Raw genomic sequence first — 20,087 nt, forward strand, 5'->3', positions numbered from 1 at the left:
CGCCATTATCAAGGATTGAGCTCCGGGTCCCCGGCAACGGCGCCAATGTTCCGGGGCTTACCTAGAACCGGACGGTGGTTGGACTTGTTTGAGGCCCAAGCGCTGGAGGAGTGTGGTCTCCGACTTGGTTGAGCCGCCTCCGAGTTGTGTGTTCCAAGAGATGGGGGGTGGAGTGTCAGGGTATACCTGAGGAGTGTCAGGGTATTTATAGTGGTGATCCAATAACCACCGTTGGAGTAGTGCCACCTTTTTAGGTGGATAACCGTCCCTTTATCTAGGGATTGTTGAGATATGCCTTCTAGAAGTGGGTTGAGAGATTTCAGGGGCAGTTACTTATTTGAATAAGTGTTATCTGCCAGCTATCTCTTGAGCCCAACTTCTTTGGAGAGAAGTCTGTGTTGAGTCCGACCTCTTTTAAAGAGGTCGGTGAATAACAAAGGCCAATCTTTGCATTGGGCCTTTTGGCGTATCTGGACCTAGGCCATAGCGTTGGGCCAGTGTATGAACACTAATCATTTGACCAACTCAACTTGATTATCTTAACTATCATTATCACATCAAGTAGAAAACCAATTCAAACAATTAATATTTTTCATGAAATACCATAAATAGAAACACATAATTAAGAATTTATAAATAAAAGCAAACTAAAGATCAATAATTTAATTTAACATCATGATACGTCTATAAAAATAAATGAGTTATTTGTATAAAATACACACATAAAGATATAATAACTAATTTTTAGTGTATAAATTAATAATTTATTATACAATTTTGTAATTTTATCCTTTATTTGAATATTAGAAATAAAAAAACAGAAGATGATATAATAATTTATTAGGAATAAAAATATAATTTAAATCTCATAAAATTGGAGAAACTTAAAAATAAAAGAGTTTGAAGGTTAAAAAAAAAACTCAAAAACTCTTTCCTTTCCAATAATTAAACTTTTAAACAAGGTTTGATGATCCAAAACCTTTTCCTTCTTTCTAGTCAATATAAAAAAAAAAAAAACCTTTTCCTTCTCCCTACAAGCTTTCAAAACCAAACTTGCAAACACAGTTGAGTCCTTTAAAAATCATTCAATTCTCACTGCAATTATCTTAAAAATTTTCCAATTTTATAATTTATATATTAAAATAGGTAAAGTATATTTTTTTGTTTTTGAAATTTGCTAAAAATTTAAAACATATTTCTAAGGTTTATTTTATTTCAATTCTATCTCAAAAGTTTTTGATTTGCATCAAATACACCCTGATAGGTAATTTTTAAAAAAATTTAGGATCAATTCAATAATAATTTTCCAAAAACAACATCAATACAAACAAATAAAAAATAGTTGTCATATATTATTGTTAGATTAGTCCTAAATTTTTTAAAAATTTAACTGAGAATATATTAATATAAATAATTTTTTTTGGGATAAAATTAAAACAAAATAAAACTAACTTCAAAAATAAAATATATATTTGTTAGTATTAAAAAAAACCTGGGCATAAAATTGGGCTTTATGGGCTTCCATAATCCCTTCCATAAAACCTAAATAATTTAATTAATAACATTAAATAATAAATGTACAAATTTTATTGAGAAAAAAAAAACAGAGAGACGGAGAGAGCAAACACAACTCAAATTCTCAAAAACAGAAACAAACAAACAGTATACACGAAGAAAGGGAAAAGCACTTCACCCCCTTTGATTCTTGGCGACAACTGAAAAAAAAATTGTTCTTTTTATTTTTGTTTCTTCAAAATAAAAAAAATAAACTGAAGAAGAACAGAGTGTGAGTGAGTGAGACTGAAGCGGTTTTCAATTTTTGTTACCAGCTATTATTCGGATTATTGATCATCTTGTTGCTGCGATGAGCAACGCAGGACAACAGCAACAGCAACAAGGGATTGATGAAGCAATTCTTGACGACATAATCCGCCGCCTTACGGAGGTCCGATTGGCCAGACCTGGAAAGCAGGTTCAGCTCTCTGAAGCCGAGATCAAGCAGCTTTGTGTTGCTTCCAGAGATATCTTCCTTCAACAGCCTAATTTGTTAGAACTCGAAGCCCCCATCAAGATTTGTGGTATTTTGTTCCCCCATTCCCTTTTAATTTTCATTATTTGTTGTTATTATTAGTTTTTTTTCTTGTCTAGGGTTTAAAGCTGCTACCTTTTTACGGTATCCTTGGTTGGTTTGAAAGGGTGAATAAAATGTGGGCAACCCTTTTTGTATTGGGAGATATAAAATTGTGGGGTGGTGTCAAAATATGATTTTTTTAATTTTTATTTTTATTTTTCTCTCTAGGTTTTCTTGTTATTTCAGTGTTTCAGCATTCTCATTCTCCAGTTCGAGATATTCATTTGCAGTTGTTTAGAACACTATTAATTTGTTGTTGAGAATTGAGAGAAGTTTTGTTGAACTTTGCATCTTTCAGGTGATATTCATGGGCAGTACAGTGATTTGTTGAGGCTCTTTGAGTATGGAGGTTTACCTCCCAGTGCTAATTATCTCTTTTTAGGAGACTATGTCGATCGCGGGAAGCAGAGCTTGGAAACTATATGCCTCTTGCTTGCCTATAAAATCAAGTATCCGGAAAACTTTTTCTTGTTGAGGGGAAATCATGAGTGTGCTTCCATCAATAGGATATATGGATTCTACGACGAATGTAAGCGGAGGTTCAATGTGCGGCTCTGGAAAGCCTTTACGGATTCTTTTAACTGTCTGCCTGTGGCAGCCCTTATAGATGATAAAATACTGTGCATGCATGGTGGCCTTTCCCCTGAACTCACAAACTTGGATCAAATTAGGAATTTGCCGCGTCCTACTGCTATTCCAGACACTGGCTTGCTTTGTGATCTGCTTTGGTCTGATCCGGGTAGAGATGTGAAGGGTTGGGGTATGAATGACAGAGGAGTTTCTTACACATTTGGCCCGGATAAGGTTGCGGAGTTTTTGACAAAGCATGACTTGGACCTTATTTGTCGTGCTCATCAGGTCATGATGTATACCTTTGTCCCCGTGTCACCCTCTGTGTCCTTCTTTTTAGTTAATCCCATTTATCTTCTCTATAAAAATGCTAGAACATTTGGTGGTTTATTGGAAGTTGACATTATATGACTTTTTCTATAGGTTGTAGAGGATGGATATGAATTTTTTGCTGAAAGGCAACTTGTTACAATATTTTCGGCTCCAAACTACTGTGGCGAGTTTGACAATGCTGGTGCCATGATGAGTGTAGATGAAAACTTGATGTGTTCCTTTCAAATTCTCAAGCCTGCAGAGAAAAAGATAAAGTTCGGAATGGCAAACAAGATTTGATGGTTGGCACAAAAGTGTTGCTTAATTAAGGTACAACTATTGCTTATTTGAGATTTTTTAGAAAACATGGGTGATCTAGTTGGTTTATCTCAATATAGTTTTCTCGAATAACAGAACACCATAAGGAGAAACTCTTGCTACAAACTGTTACTCTCTCTCTCACATTGTCAATATCAAATCTTTTATCTTATGGTTTTTATTGCAAATCTTTATGTAGCAAATCCAGTTAAATGACACAATTCTTATAGCTCCATAGCTCATTAGGGTTGGCTAGTTAGAGAGTTAATTGTTAACTTTTAGAACCTAAACATAGAGTGAGAATAATGACTATACATTCAACTTGCCAAACCACTCTTAATCAAGGTCCTTCGAGCAAGAAAGGGGTTTATATAGAACAAAAAAGCGGCTTAATAGTGACATGCATTAAAGTCGGACTATTTTACCCTAGAAAGATAATAATCTGAGATAATGTCATCAATTAAGTCTAAATCTTCTAAATGCATAGTATTTGGTTTGATTTCTTTTGCTTGATGGTTTGAAGGCACAAGTAAGATTTTGTTATTTTGATTTAAAGGGATCACCTATTATTTTACTTTTTAAGATGTTCCCACATGAGGTCTTTTTGTCAATTAGGGATTTCATCATTTTTTTTATGTTCTTCAAAACAAACAAATAAACTTGTTTGAAGATTTTACAAGAGCATTTGTATTCTAAAATGATAGATATTAATTTTGGATCTCTCGTTAATTTGTTATTAAAATGTTTAGATGGTGATCCTTGGTCACAAACACTTTTTGCTAAGCATTGTGACTTGGAGGTAAGTGTTCAAATTCTACACAACAGATACAACCCCTCTGTTTTCATGGTAAAGACATACTTCTCCTCGTGTCAGATCCTTACGTAATGAGGTCCTCTTTTTTGGTTGGTTTGGTGAGCATTGCATGGGAATGTAACAGTCTTGATTAGCCTTGACATTTGCTTAGATCATCACAGTTAGGAACATTGTTATGTGTTTTACAGGACACGTCTCATTGGTATTCCTTTAGCTTTGCTTTTTTTGTTTCCATTCTTTTAGCTTTGTTCTTGAATGTCATGTGGCACTAGTTTTCTTGGTCATTCTATTATGAGTTTTTGATGGATCACTATGACACAACTTGTAGTTCAATATTTGTTATTAACAAGCAAAAACTTTGTTCTGTTCTGAATTTTTGCTTCTTTAATATATTTATTTATTATTATGATTATCCATCAACTTTTACATTATGAATTCTCCTAATGGTTAGGTTAAGTTAAAATCAGAAGATGGTGTAGATTGCCTGGTCTTCAGTTCTATCCGATTTTAAGACGATGATGGAGTTTAATGCTACATTCAATCCATGGAGGCGGGACTATAAAGTGCAAATTGTAGGATTTTAATCACAGTTGGATTTGGATGGTCACAAGCAAAAGCTTTGTTTTATTTTTTTATTTTTTATTTTTCTCTTTCATTTTCTGCCTAATTATTCTGCAACCCATTATGTACATGTATGTGTTGTAGATGGGTCAGGGAAATAGCCTCCTTTGTTCCGAAGATAGAGCTGAATGTGGTAACTTTTTTACCCAATTTTATTGACACACTAAAGATGCCATTGTCGGATTTAGTTTAATGATTTTAATGTTTTTATATTGTTTTGTAATTTCGTGTGGTGTTCATTGAAGATCCTATGCTAGTTAAGGAAATTTAGAACTTTTTCCTTGTTAGGAACATGTGTGTTCCGTTCTTTGCATGGATTCAAAGCTTCTCTAATTTTTTGAGCTTCAACTTTGAGACTTAAAAGTTAGATGTTACATTTTCACTCTGCCAAAGAAATACCAGATTAACCAACAATAATATTCACTCAGTTATCATGCATCTGTGTATTATTTGTATATAAATATAGGTGAATTTTAATTTATTTTAAATATATATTTTATATGAGTGACTAATTTGATAATTGATGGTTGGAATACAAAATTGTTATGTGCATATTGTTTAAATTTCATGATGGATATGACATTTTTAAAATTTGGTAAAAGACGGATATTATAAATTAGAGCATATAAAATTTGTTAAAGGAATGAAAAATAGTTTCCAACCGTAATGTGTATATATATATATATATATATATATATATATATATATATATATATATATAATGATGTTTTCATGTGTAATCTCTCATGCGTTTACTCTATTCGTTTCTTACCTATATTCATGCACGAATGAATTTCACTTGTAAATATTAAATAAAACAAAAATCAATTTGTTTGAAAACTTAAATTAAAATTTTAAAAAATACTATACCTTATTCAATAGCTACAAGGAGAGGTGTGTTAATTCTTTTAGTTGTTGACGATAAATATCAAAAATAGATAAATAATTTTGTTTATATTTTTTTAGTTTTGTTGTTTCTAGGCTTCATTTATATATTTTTTGAGTGAAAAAAGTATTTTTTAAAATAAAATATTTTTATTCAATTTAAAATCTATTTAGATACGTTTTTTTTTAAGAAGTATTTTTTAAAAAAATAAATTATTTGTTTTTTCTAAAAGCTAATAATATCTTATTTTAAAAAAAAAGTAAAAACAAAAGACGTTTTTAATATTTAAAAATACCACAAGGGTGGATCTCAAGTACTTCAGGAGATCGATGTTACAACAATTTTTGCTTATCCCTATCAATCACCTTATCAAGTGAGATTTAAAGGGTCTGAGCAGAATTTGGTATTATAAGATCGAGTCTTTTTTCCATTATGAGAAATTCTCGTGAATCCTATCCGTGCCATATTCTGATGAGCAGGATCCTCTAGAAATAGAGGCAAGCACAGAGCATATTTAATGACACTGGATAAGGAAGAAGGAAATAACACTAACTAAGCTTTTAGATAGAGAAGGGAGATTTAGAATATTTTGTAAGAAAAAGTGAATATATTACAATGTTCGCTGAGATCCGAATACAACTGAAGTGAGCTCCTCTTTTTATAGAGGTCTCTGAAGGACAACAATATCTTACAGAATTTAAGCAAGCCTATTAAACAATGTCAGCTGGAAGATAAGGATAAGCCTTATCTCTTTCTGATTTTACCTAGACAAGTGACAGAGATCACTTTATTTTAGTGCACTTAATAATTATACATAGTGGGACATTTGTTTTAAAAAATGGACGGCTTAAAATAGTCTTCTAGAAGGGTCCCATCACCATCTGAGAAGGATGATGTGTCATCACAAGCCAAGTTGACTGCTCTAAAGTCTATATTCGAGTCTTGTAAATAGGTAAATGGATCCTGCTTCATTAGGATTTTGGGCATCTTATAAATATGGGTCATATATGTCTGAATTTGGGCCTTTAGCATCATTTGGTATCCTTATATCAATTCTGGTTGGGTTTGGTGGCGAGACATATACTCTAGCACTTAGATCTTCAGAATTTAGATCTTCATTATTTGGGAGATGTCTGGATGTGCTAGGTTGATCAGGAAAGTTTTGCCTTGATCATGGAGTGTAAAAAGAGTACTGTCCAAATTGATTAATTATACCTGAGGTTATGAATCTGGACTGAAATTCTTGGAGTGTAATTGGCAGAACATTAGATCTGAATGAGAGTCCTTTGATTACATCTTTATCTCCATATATTTTAGGTTGTCAGAGTTGACAAAGGTATTTGGCCAAGGCATTTAAGATTGACTTTTCATCTGTAGGCCATATGGTAGAGTATCCAACAATATCAATCCTGTTCATGGTGTGTGGGTTACCACCAGTGAAGTAACTTCTCTGTAAGGTGACAAAACAACAGAATTTTCGTTTTGCCTGGAAAGGTTTGTCCCACAGTTGATGGCGGTCAATCATGTTGTATAACATTCCTCTCCATGCGTCAAGTGGAGCATACATGGAGAATAATCGAACCAAATAGGATTGTGCTTGAGTGCTATTACACAAGATATGGTATATGGGGAAAATTGCCACTATGATGGCACATGTAAATATGGAAGACAGAGCCCATATATACCACATCATTTCTTCTGGTATAGGGAATTGGATTATTGGGATAGTGCAGAAAGGAGTGTCCATGTTGAAGTACCTGGGATTCGGATGGATTTGGATTATGACAAGAAGCTGGTGTAGTCAGTAGAACAGGATTTGTCTGGCTAGGCAGTCTATTTAAAACTCTGTCTCGGGTCTTGCTTTGAGGGAAAAAGGGCCAATCTTTCTTCTGTATGGGCTTCTGTGAAGCGAACAATCAGGAAATTGAATGGTGTATGAAGAATTGTGTATACTCATGGTGCAAATGTAAAGGACTGGTTTTGGGATTGGTTCTTGGGTAGGCCTAGATAGGAAATCATCAAGTGTGTTTTGGTGTCCCTTTATGTGTTTTACCTCAAATTTATAATGAAAAAATAAGTCTTTTCATCGCAAAAGTTGAGTGTTTGGCAGGATCTTTTTCTTGATTTTCAGCATTGATGGGAAATAGGTGTTATCCATCTCTACAGTGAAATGATAAGAACTAAGGTGGAAATTGAATTTTTCTATCTTGCATTTAACAGCAAGGATTTCTTTGTAAGTGGCATGGTAGTTTTTTTCTGATTCTTTGAACTGTTCGCTAGCATGCACACAGTAGTGTCTTGTCCCATCAATTTATTCAAGCAACACAGCTCCCCAAAATTCATCACTAACATCTGTCTGTAATATTTTTTTCCTGTGGTAGGAATCTTTAGAGGAGGAGGATCTTGTGTTATCTTCTTCAGGGTTTTGACAGCTATGGTTTGTTCAAGTCCTCATGGCGGGATTTTCTTTTTTAAGAGTTTTGATAGCTGGCTGGTGTGTCTGGTCACATATAGATAAAGTCTCTAATGTAATTTGTAATTCCCAATAATTATTGGACTTTGTTTGACTGTCATATTTTCATCAGGAAAATGAATTAATTCTTTGGCAATATGATTTCCTGGTTGAAAAAATTCATTTTTGAAGACCATCCCGAGGAACTCAATTTTTGTTTAAGCAAGGGAGCTCTTTTTTTATGATATCATGATTCTCCGATCTTTAATGATTTGAGTGAATTGGGCCATAAGTGCCTTATGGGCTTCATTATTTTTGAGAACAGTAGGATGTCATCAATGTAAATGAGTGTGGAATGTAAAATGGGCTCAAAGATTTTGATAATTGTTTTTTGGAAGAGAGATGGGGTCACTTTGAGTCCGAATGGCATTACTATCCACTGATATTGGGCTTCAGGAATGCAAAAGATTGTCTTTTATCTATTTTCAAGATGAAGCCCTATTTGCCAAAAATCATCTTTTAGATCAAACTTGCTGAATATTTTTGCTCCAGTTAGCCTTTGTTTAATGACTAGGATTCTTGGTAGAGAGAATTTGTCGTCTTGCAAAAAGACATTGAGCGGCTTGTAATAAATAACAAGCCTTTTTTTTCTCTATTTTGCTCAGCCCCTTTTTCAACATAAAAGGCTTGACATGCCTAGTTAGAATTGGTTGGTTCAATTATTCCTTGAACAAGAAGAGTTGCACATTCAGCTCTTGCCAACCTGAGATCTTCAAGATTCATCCCTGAGTGTGTGGCCCTTGTTGGGTTGATGTCCTCATTCTTTTTAAAAAGAAGGCGAACATAAAAATCTGGATTCTTCCACAAAGGTGCAGGGTGGTTGAATTGATCATGACTGTCACAACAAGCATTAAGGAGTTGTTGCTGGACCTCCTTATATTCATCTGGAGCTTTCTAGATTTCAAGGATGCTTTGTATTTTTGTGTAAGGCAAGAACTGTCTTTTGTAACTTAGGCCAGTGGGTTTAATATGTAGCTTATGGGTTCAAAAAAAGCATCGAATCCAAACAGGACATCTTTTTCTAGGAGATAACTTCCCAATACCCTGAGCCAAGTGGTCTGACCTACGAATATTTCCAATCCAATAGGTTTTTTGGAAATTAGATTGATGGTGAAGACTTCGTTGTTGGCCGCTAAAAACCTCTTATGGAAAGGCGCCTACATTTCTTTAGGTAAGACATGTAGTTTTAGGACAGTGGTACGAGATCCAGTATCCATCAGTGCAACAACTTTCAGTGATTTGTCATAGATGAAAGTTTTGACCTTTAAGTAAAAAAGGTCCGGGAGTACCATCAATCTGCTTTATTCCTAAAGACCCAAGATATTCAAGTTCTTCTTTTGAGATTTTTGATCCTTTAGGAATTCTTGTGGTGACGAAAGCTATTGTAAAGATTGATCTCTTTGGTGAGAAATCATCCTCTAAACTACTTTCTTCCGAGCCAGAGTCTTGAAAAACATATTGGGTATTACCATCTTTGTCTTCTTGCTCTTCAAATACTGATTCAAGATCTTCTTCATCTTTTATGGAGGTTACATCCATCAAAGCCTGAAGCATTTTTATTTCTTTCTTTTTCTTGTTGGAACATGATTTAGCAAAGTGACCCTGTTTTTCGCAAATGAAGCATTTGTTTGATTTTTTGCTATGGAGGTTTTTTCTTTTGAAATAGCGGAAAGATCTTTCCTTTCTTCTACCCCTTTTGAATGTCTCCTGTCGGATTGTTTTGGATTGTTGCTGCCAATTTGTCTTCTTTTTTGGCTTACATTCACAGAGGCCAGGTTCTTTGCATTTGATCTTCAAGTAGGATTTATTACATGCCCCTTTGAGTTTGCCTGAATTTTGATTGAGCCGTTTGAACATCTGTTGTTGTTCACATAGTTTATTCAAGACAGCTAGAGCCAGTTGGTATATTTCTCCAATGGTGGTGGTAGCTACTTCTTTACGAAGAGTCATCATCATCCGTTGTAGTTCTGGCTAGAGTTCATTTGGCAGGGATGCCATGAAGACTTGTTTGAGTGGTGGATTATTATTTCCTCCAAGGGGATAATATTTAGCAGCCATCCTTTTGTAATGTTTTTCTAAGTCCTTCCTATTGAGTGAGCAACACTTCATTTCAAAATACTCTTGGAAATTTCTTTTCTGGATAATTGTAATATCTCTCAAGAATTCCTGGTATAGTACTCCCAAAAACCGAGGAGGAGTACTATTGATGAGTTGGAGTCTTTTATACTCAGAAAGGTTATTAACCCATTCTCGGAGGTTGCCAGTCATCCGATTTATGAAATCTGCAAGGACTTGTCTACTTGAAAAATTTGGATTAGCCATGTTGGTTTCAATCCAAGCATCAAATTTATTTAACCTTTCTCTGTATCTTGAAGCTGGAATATCATTAAAGGTAAACCATTTGCTGGAAGTTTTTAATTCAGAAGATCCTGTCTGTGGAGGATCAATTGAAGTTGTTGGTTCATCTTTTTCAGAGGCTATTTCTACCTCTTCTTCTTCTACTAGATTGACCATGGATATTGCTCAAAGGTCTGTTACATAATCTTCTTCTGACCATTCAGCAGTTTCTTCTGCAGATTCATCAGTGGTTTCTTCAATGTCTGATTAATTATTCAGAGTAAGGGTATTAATTGTTCGGCCTGGGGTAGATGATCCTTTTTTGATGCCCTTATCTTTTGTAGGCGATCAAAGGGTGTATCTTTTCTAATAAATTTTTTGGACTTCAGGGAGGATAAGGTCTGGGTTGGAGAGGTAGCTGTGGCTGAGACGAATAACGTCGTCCTTGAGGAGAGAGATTTTTTGGTGTTGCCTTGTCTGGCTAAATGATAAATGGATTTAAAGATGGATTCATAATTTGGAGTTTTAGGTGGTGAATATGTTAAGGGAAATAGGACAGGTGAATATGATGGATATGGTTTAGGGTACATGGATAATGGATCTATAGCCAATGCCTGAGGTACACCCAATTTGTCTTTGTCCATCTCAATCTGGCGGAGCTGGGCTTTAACTTGGTATAGTTCTCTACTTTTCTTATAGAGCTTTGGGCCAAAATACCTATTGTCAATATAGGTTTTGAGTTTTTGGTCAAGTTGAAAAGCTTGTGTAGAGAGCCGGTTTCTGAGTTCAGCCACTTGTTCTACCACATAATCTCTTTGTGTACAGAGCCACTTGTTCTTTCAACATAATCTTTGATGGATGTGCGCATGCTAGCAGACAGTTCAAAGAATTAGAAAAACACTATCATGCCACTTACAAAGAAATCCTTGTTGTTAAACGTGGGATAGAAAAATTCAATTTCCACCTCAATTCTTATCATTTTACTGTGGAGATGGATAACACTTCTCTCTCATCAATGCTGGAAATAAAGAAAAAGATCCTGCCAGACTCTCAACTTTTGCAATGAAAAGGCTGGTTTTTCCGTTATAAATTTAAGGTAAAACACATAAAGCGACACCAAAACACACTTGATGATTTCCTATCTAGGCCTACCAAAGAACCAATCCCAAAACTAGTCTTTTACATTTGCACCACGAGTACACACAATTCTCCATACACCATTCCATTTTCTGATTGCCACTTCACAGAAACTCATACAGAAGAAAGATTGACCATTTTTCTCTCAAAGCAAGACTCCAAACAGAGTTTCAAATAGATTGCCTAGCCAGACAAACCATGTTCAACTGGCTACACCAGCTTCTTGTCATAACCCAAATCCATCCGAACTCTAGGTACTTCAACATGGACACTCCTTTCTGCACTATCCCAATAATCCAGGGACCTATACCAGAAGAAATGATGTGGTATATCTGGACTCTGTCTTCCATATTTACATGTTCCATCATAGTGCCAATCTTCCCCATATACCATATTTTGTGTAATAGCACTCAAGCGCAATCCCATTTGGTTCGATTATTCTCCATGTATGCTTTACTTGACGCATAGAGAGGAATGTTATACAACATGCTTGACCGCCATCAACTGTGGGACAAACCTTCCCAGACAAAACAAAAATTTTGTTGTTTTGTCACCTTACAGAGAAGTTATTTCACTGGTGGTAACCCACACACCATGAACAGGATTGATATTGTTGGATACTCTACCATATGGCCTACATATGAAAAGTCAATCTTGAATGCCTTAACCAAATACTTTTGTCAACTTTGGCAACCTAGAATATATGGAGATAAAGATGTAATTGAAGGACTCTCATTCCGATCAGATGTTCCGCCAATTACACTCCAAGAATTTTAGTCCAGATTCATAGCCTCAGGGATAATTAATCAATTTAGACAGTACTCTTTTTACACTCCAAGATCAAGGCAGAACTTTCCTGATCAAACTTAGCACATCCAGACATCTCCCAAATAATAAAGATCTAAATTCTGAAGATCTAAGTTCTAGAGTATAAGCCTTGCCACCAAGCCCAACCAGAATCTATGCAGGGATACCAAATGATGCTGAAGGCCCAAATTCAGACATATATGACCTATATTTTCAAGATGGCCAAGATCCTAATGAAGCGAATACTGAGGATCCACTTACCTATTTACAAGACCCGGATATAGACTTTAGAGCAGTCAACTTGGCTTGTGATGAGATATCATCCTTCTCAGACGGTGATGGGACCTTTCTAGAAGACTATTTTTAGCCATCCATTTATTAAAACAAATGCCCCACTATGTACAATTATTAAGTGCACTAAAATAAAGTGATCTCTGTCACTTGTCTAGGTAAAGTCAGAAAGAGATAAGGCTTATCCTTATCTTTCGGCTGGCATTGTTTAATAGGCTTGCTTAAATTCTGTAAAATATTGTTGTCCTTCAGAGACCTCTATAAAAAGAGGAGCTCACTTCAGTCGTATTCAAATCTCAGCGAACATTGTAATATATCCATTTTTTCTTACAAAATGTTCTAAATCTCCATTCTCTATCTGAAAGCTTAGCTAGTGTTATTTCCTTCTTTCTTATCCAGTGTAATTAAGTATGCTCTGAGCTTGTCTCTGTTTTTAGAGAATCCTGCTCATCAGAATATGGTACGGATAGGATCTTCGAAAATTTTTCATAGTGAAAAAAAGATTCAATATTATAATAACAAATTCTGTTCGAACCCTTTAAATCTCACCTGATAAGATAATCGATAGGGATAAATAAAATGTGTTGTAACATCGATCTCCTAAAATAATAGAGATCCACCTTTATATATATATAAAAGCAAATGTTGCTCAACTCTTTCTGACATTGTGTTTCAATAAAAAATGATCATAATTCTAAAGTTTAATATTACTGTAAATTGAACATAAAAATTTTATAAGTCAAAATTTCCATCGTCACATATTGTAGGTTAAATGATTAGAAAAATACGTTTTACACTTAATATATATATATATTTCCATCAACTTTGGTTGTGTCATTATCTTTAGTTTTTATTCATTTTAATTAGTTATTCCATTTTAAATTTACACATATCAATTATTTTTTGAAGTTTGAAGCAAAGGCAACACTTGAGAGTCGCAAATAGTGGAAACCATAATATAAAAGGCGCTCACTTTCTATTTATTTGTCGTTCAAATTTTTCCTTCCTTTTTCTCTCTTCAACTTCTCTCTCCTCGCTCTCTGTAGGGTTCACCATTTCCAAATCCAAATCGCAAAACAAACATAAATCCCACCCATTTCCCCCCCCCCCCCCCCAAAACGGAAAAACCCTTCAAAGAAATCAGAAAAGCCTCTTAACAAAATACAGTGACCAGAAAAGCAACGGTTTTTTATTTTCACTTTTTTTTGGGGGGGCGGATCCGTGAAATGGCGTCGTTGCTGGCGGCGAGCGGCGGCGACACCGTGAAGCTGTTCGACTGCTCCGTGAAGCCCGGCGACCCTTGCACCCTCAGCTACATCCCTTCTCCCGGTTCACAAGTCAATTCTGTGAAGTGGAACCACACCAGTGAGTCCCTAAAATTCTCTCATAAAAAAATTTAGAACCTTTTCTGATTCTTCTTGCGCAGGTTTGCATATAAATTTCAAGATTCAATAGAATTGAGGGGATTTTTGTTTCTGAGTGAATTTTGGTCTTTTGTTTGCAGATTTGGTTGTGGCAAGTGCTGGGGATGATAAGAAGATCTCGTTGTGGAGGAAGAATGGGCAAAGCATGGGGACCATTCCCATTTCTGGCACTGATAGTGGAGATAACATTGAGGTAATCTTCTTCTGTTAAGGGCTTAGAGAATGTAATTCCCATATATGCATAACACTGAGAACCAACTTTGCCCTTGTGTTTAAATCCTCATTATAGTTCCTGAGGTTGAGAGAGCAGACTCCTAAGTCCTAAATTTGTCCATGCATTTATCAATGCGGGAAACTATAATGTAGTCCCTTAGAATTAAATATATCAGTCATGTTATGCTTGTGCATCGGACACATTGATAACTAAGAGTAAAACGACCCGTTAGGTGGAATGTTAAAATCAACGGAAACTTTGATAAAAAAGATTCATGAATCAGGGGAAAGACTACCTTGTCTGAACTTGCCCTTTGTTGCATTTTTAGAAAATAAAAAGAATGAAAAGAATGACAAAGGCAGTGAGGCATCTTCGTAAGATACTTGTGTTACTTATTTGGTGTATCTATTCTAAATTTCTTTAAGATCGAGGTGAGCAAGACTGTAGATTGTCTGTGTTGTATTGTATTGCATCTAGGCTTACTTAGATGCATACAGTATTTGGTTTATATTAATTTATTTGCTACTATTATATGGTTGCTCCCTTTTGTCTGTTTTGGTCCTGATAGTAACTTGATTTGAATCAAGCATGTTCATTTGGTTCTGTTGGGGTTTTATCATGCTGATATTTCCCCTTTAATTTTTAAACCAGGAGTCTATATCGGCTATCTGCTTCAGTAATAAGGCATCCAGATATATTTGTTCTGGAGGAAGTGGCCAAGTTGTAAGGATATGGGATCTGCAAAAGAAACGCTGTATCAAATGGCTGCGGGGTCATACTAATGCTATCACAGGTGTAATGTACAACTGTAAAGATGAACATTTGGCTTCTATCAGCCTTAGTGGGGACCTTATACTTCATAACCTTGCCTCTGGGGCAAGGGCTGCTGAACTCAAAGATCCCGATCAACAGGTTTCTCTGCTTTGTTGAAGCTTCTATGTCCTTAGTGTTTGGAATTGCATCAATGTTTGCAGACTAATCTCTCTTCTTTAAAATGTTAAGACCAGATGTTGAGAGTTCTTGATTATTCACGAGTTAGTCGTCACCTTCTAGTCACGGCTGGTGATGATGGGACAGTCCATTTGTGGGATACTACTGGTCGTAGCCCTAAGGTATGACATGTGTTGTAATTGTATAGCATGCTGTAACGTTATACATATATATATGAATAGCCATTTTTCTTGGTTTACAATTGGAGGTGCAGTCTATTTAGATAGTCTTAGAGAATAACATACTCATGCACTCTTATATGATCTTCTAAATCATGTCTTAATCAACAGCTTAATATTGTTGTCGTTCACAGAGTTACCGTCTTCTGTAGCAAGTTCTTTCTTTCTTATTTCTTATTATTATTTCAAATGGATCTATTTGAATTGATCATATTCATTTTATGCTTCTTTTACCCTTTGTTTTGGGGGGAAAAAAGGTTTCGTGGATGAAGCAGCATTCTGCTCCAACTGCTGGTATTAGCTTCTCTCCATCCAACGACAAGGTTTCATTTTTCATGGCTTGTTTTAATTTTATATGATATATACAGTGAAACTGTTGCCTTTCTTTTATGTCTTGAACTTGGGATGATCTTGCTTTTTGACATATTTCTCTCTTTGACAGATCTTTGCTAGTGTGGGTCTTGACAAAAAGTTATATACTTATGACTCCAGTTCTAGAAAACCCTCATCTTGCATTTCCCATGAAGCACCTTTCTCCTCATTGGCCTATAGAGATGATGGTTGGATGCTGGCTGCTGGAACTAGCAATGGCCGAGTGGCATTCTATGACGTTCGGGGAAAACCACAACCTTTTGTTGTTCTTCATGCTTATGGTAGTTCAGAGGTAATCTTTTGCCTCATCTACATCTGCTGGTTTTAATCCATTTAAGATTTGTTAGATCTCACCTGACAATAAGATTGACTTAAGGAAGCGCAAGCACTTGGGTGCTGCTGATGCATTTTTCATCTTATGCTGACATGGACTAATGGGACTATTTAAGCTAGCATAAGCTTTCCAATTTACATATAGAGTTTTGTCTCAATCCTGAATGAGGCAAGTTAGGCAATATGAATAATGTTCTATACTAGATGGATTTATTTGTGCCTTTTCTTTTAATTCCCTAATGCGATGATCTGGGTTAACAAGTGACCTTATCTATGCTAAATATACTCATGATCTGTCAAATAACGTGTCTGTATGTTTACGGAAAAATGCAAATTGAAAAATCTTTTAAATAATGGGAGTCTTTTAATGATGTCCTAAGGTGCTCCCATGTTCCTTGGTCATTCAAGAATATAGAAATAATCAAAATATAGAAATCTTTTAAAAGCATTGATTTCCTGATTTTTGCTCTCTGGTTTATTTTCAGAAACTTAGTGTCATCTTTTTCTTCTAAATTATTATGGCATGCAACAGGCTGTGACAAGCTTGTGCTGGCAAAGGTCAAAACCAGTTATTGTTAACGAAAATTGCTCTGCTGAGACTGCTCTTGTGGGAGATGCAGTTGAAGATTCAATCCTTATGCCTGATCCTTTACCTTCTGCAACTGTGTCGAGTGTTTCTCTGTCAACATCAGTGTCCACTACAAGGAATCCAAGTCGTTTGAGTGCTTCCATTGACACATCATCATTTACAGCATCCAGCGGTGGATTCACATCAAGCATACTGAATTCATCTACGGCAGAAGAAACACCACTACGAAACCCTTTATGGCCAGGTGGACACCTGTCAAGGTTGCAAGCTACACGCTCTAGTTATAACTTCAAGGATGACATGGAGGTATTCTCCCCACTTGTGGATGTTCAGCCAATAGCATCTTCACTATGGGATGACAATGGATCAAAGAAGGATGGCCCATTTGGAGATAAGAAACCTTCATCGTCACTGTTTCCATCGTCCAGTCGAAAATTTCCAAATTCAGAGGAAGGAATTAGTGATCATCCAATATTAGATTGGAAATCTGCCTCAACCGCCAAGCAGGTTCGTTTCTCTCATTGCCCTTATTTTGAATTTAACTGCTCCACTAATCTATATACTTTCAATTCACGGTCCAACATATCTTTATTTAAAATCTGCCTTCCATCTTCCATGCCATCAGTGAACTTGTTAATGTGTAGCACACTAGCACTTAAATTTGCTAACATGCAACGGAAGAACTTGGTTTGTTGAGGGGGAAAAAAGGCAAGATTGTAATTATTTTCTTTGAAATAAAGAAGACAATAAGATATCAATTATCATATAATATAACATATCCTAGAATATCAAAACGTATCTGCGATGATAGCATAGAATCAATTCTAATATCTATTTTAATTTTATGATTTTTCGTATTTAGCTAGGATTAAGAGTATAGTACTATGATAAATATGACTTAGGATTTTGTCTATTTAACACATTATCTTTCTCAGTCACATCAGATCATACTAATATTCAGTCTTTATTCGCATCTCTCTCTATCTCTCTCTCCCCCCGGAATTCATAAAAAAATAATGAAATTCTACTATGTAAGAATATCAATTAGTTGTGTTATAAAGTGGTTCATAAATTGTTGTCTGACTTTAATTCGTTGTTGCACTTACTCAGTCCACACGGAAGTTCGGTTTAATATTTAGCTTTTGCCTGGTAGATTATCCTAGTTTGACTGATCATATTGCAAACTAATTTTGTGTAGGATATAACTCAACCTTCCTTTCCACTTGTCGGGTCAACTACTCCTCCATCTTCAAAGAATGAAGATTCATCTTCTATCACGCCTCCGGAAGCTTGGGGTGGTGAGAAGTTATCTGATAAATACGCTTTCGTACGTCAGCCTGTCAATGCTCCATCTCGTTTGGGGATGTTGGCTTCTGGTAGTCAAAGTGCAGGGTCAACATTATCTTCATTACATGATCCATCCTCATCATCAGCTCTCAGTTCCTATACAAGTTCAAGCCTAAGTTTTGCCAATTTACGTGCAAAGGATGTCTCTACAGGCCAAGAGACTTCACTGGGATTTTCTGATAACATGTTCCCTACTTCTTTGCCTCTGTCTATCAATACAAAATCTAGCCTTGGTCAGGCAAATAGCGATTCTCCGAGAATCCTTGATTCCCCAAAATGTCATCCTTTACTCGGAGGTTTTCTACGTATGCAGAAAGGATAAGCACTACCTCTGCATTCAGTGATGGAGTATCTGGTTCACCCAAGATTAAGAAATCGGGTGCAGAAACTAGAGAAGAACTTCTAAATACCTTGCTGATGAAGACTGATATATCTGCTCCAACAGAATCTGGCTCTCTTCCCCTTGCAAATGTAAGTTATGCATACAAGATAATTAGATATGATGATTTCATCTACTGCATGTATTGATGTGTGCTTTTAGAACATTTTTCTCATTGTAGAATCTTCTGCTACTGTGCTTCTGACTGTAAATTATTCATTGAACCCAGTATGATAGTATGTTAATACATATTTATATTAGTTGTTTTAGTTTTCTTATCTTTATTGAGTTATGAAATTTGATGATAGGGAATAAGCTCACAACCGAAAGCATCTCAGTCAGATGGACATGGATCATCATTCACGCTTCAACTCTTTCAAAGAACTCTTGAAGAAACTCTAGATTCCTTTCAGAAATCTATACACGAGGATATGAGAAACCTTCATATCGAAATTTTAAGACAGTTCCATCTGCAAGAGGTTTGCCTCTAGAGTTAATCAGTCATTTTGATTTTCTTTTATTTCTTCCAACCCATTTTTATTAATTGTCAAATTCGACAGATGGAAATGTCAAACAAGATGAATGACATTCTGGAAATCCAAGCTGAGTTGATGAAAGAAGTAAAGTCTCTTCGTAAAGAAAACCAGCAGCTCAGACAAATGCTATGATTGATGTGAATACAGTTGAATCATTTTTTGTTGTGTTTTTGCTGATTGCCTTTGTGATATTTCTTTTACAAATTGGCAATTATTGTATGTCTTATTATAGGCTTCTTGATTGTGTATTAGCTTTTAGAGGGTGGTGTTTGAATTGCTTGTTACTGGAAGAGAGAGAAGGCTTTCAATATATGTACAGAGATGATAGTTTTTCAAAAATGGAATGGAATCTCTTTGTTGGGCTATCTATGGCTTGCAGGCTTGATATTTTGAAATTGTTATTTGTACATATAATGTGAGATATTTTGTTAAGGTGCGTGAGATATAGACATAGACAATCACCTCATATAATGGCAAATAATGTATGAATCAATTGAAATATTTTAAAGCTACACAATTTAACTGCTCAACAGATGTACCAGGTTTTTATCAAGAATAATGCTCATCTCAAGTTTTTTTATGAATTAAGTCTAACCAAGTTAAACAATAAGGCTTGTAATAATATTAGCCATAATTACTTTTTGTTATGTTAGACCAACTTGGTTAACAAAAGACGAATAATTGCGAATTTCCAAATTTGATTATAATGGTAGCTGATTGAATTCTGTTGGAGGTTAAATGAGTTGTTTGATATAGTTGTATTTAATAATTGGTTGACATAGTTTACTGGCATAACTAATGTTTTAACCAACCGAAATTATGGAATCCAATTTATTGAATTTAGTGGGATTTGAAAACCATTAGAACCAAAAGGCAACAGCATAACGTGAAGAAATGGAATGGATCAAGTACAGAAAAGTTGCCACTTTCATTGCAGTCCTGACCTAACGAGACAGAAAGTGTTTAATGATGAAACATTAAATGTTAG

General features: G+C 35.3%; 2 protein-coding genes across 2 annotated transcripts; both read left to right on the forward strand.

Moving 5' to 3' along the window:
* Window positions 1–1,566: 1,566 nt before the first annotated feature.
* LOC112702467 (serine/threonine-protein phosphatase PP1 isozyme 4) lies at window positions 1,567–5,204 on the forward strand. Its single transcript, XM_025753505.3, has 4 exons — window positions 1,567–2,078; window positions 2,430–2,989; window positions 3,125–3,343; window positions 4,597–5,204. The coding sequence occupies exons 1-3, from the start codon at window positions 1,865–1,867 to the stop codon at window positions 3,311–3,313; spliced, it is 963 nt and encodes a 320-aa protein (XP_025609290.1). The 5' UTR covers window positions 1,567–1,864; the 3' UTR covers window positions 3,314–3,343; window positions 4,597–5,204.
* Window positions 5,205–13,722: 8,518 nt separating this feature from the next.
* On the forward strand, window positions 13,723–19,464 carry LOC112702468 (protein NEDD1-like). Its single transcript, XM_025753507.3, is given in 11 exon segments — window positions 13,723–14,101; window positions 14,241–14,353; window positions 15,026–15,286; window positions 15,382–15,486; window positions 15,801–15,866; window positions 15,986–16,207; window positions 16,781–17,344; window positions 18,036–18,458; window positions 18,461–18,655; window positions 18,872–19,042; window positions 19,124–19,464. Coding segments are annotated over 11 exon segments (2,367 nt in total). The 5' UTR covers window positions 13,723–13,962; the 3' UTR covers window positions 19,232–19,464.
* Window positions 19,465–20,087: the final 623 nt, after the last annotated feature.

Source organism: Arachis hypogaea, chromosome 7 (assembly GCF_003086295.3).
Source record: "Arachis hypogaea cultivar Tifrunner chromosome 7, arahy.Tifrunner.gnm2.J5K5, whole genome shotgun sequence".
NCBI classification, from domain to species: domain Eukaryota; kingdom Viridiplantae; phylum Streptophyta; class Magnoliopsida; order Fabales; family Fabaceae; genus Arachis; species Arachis hypogaea.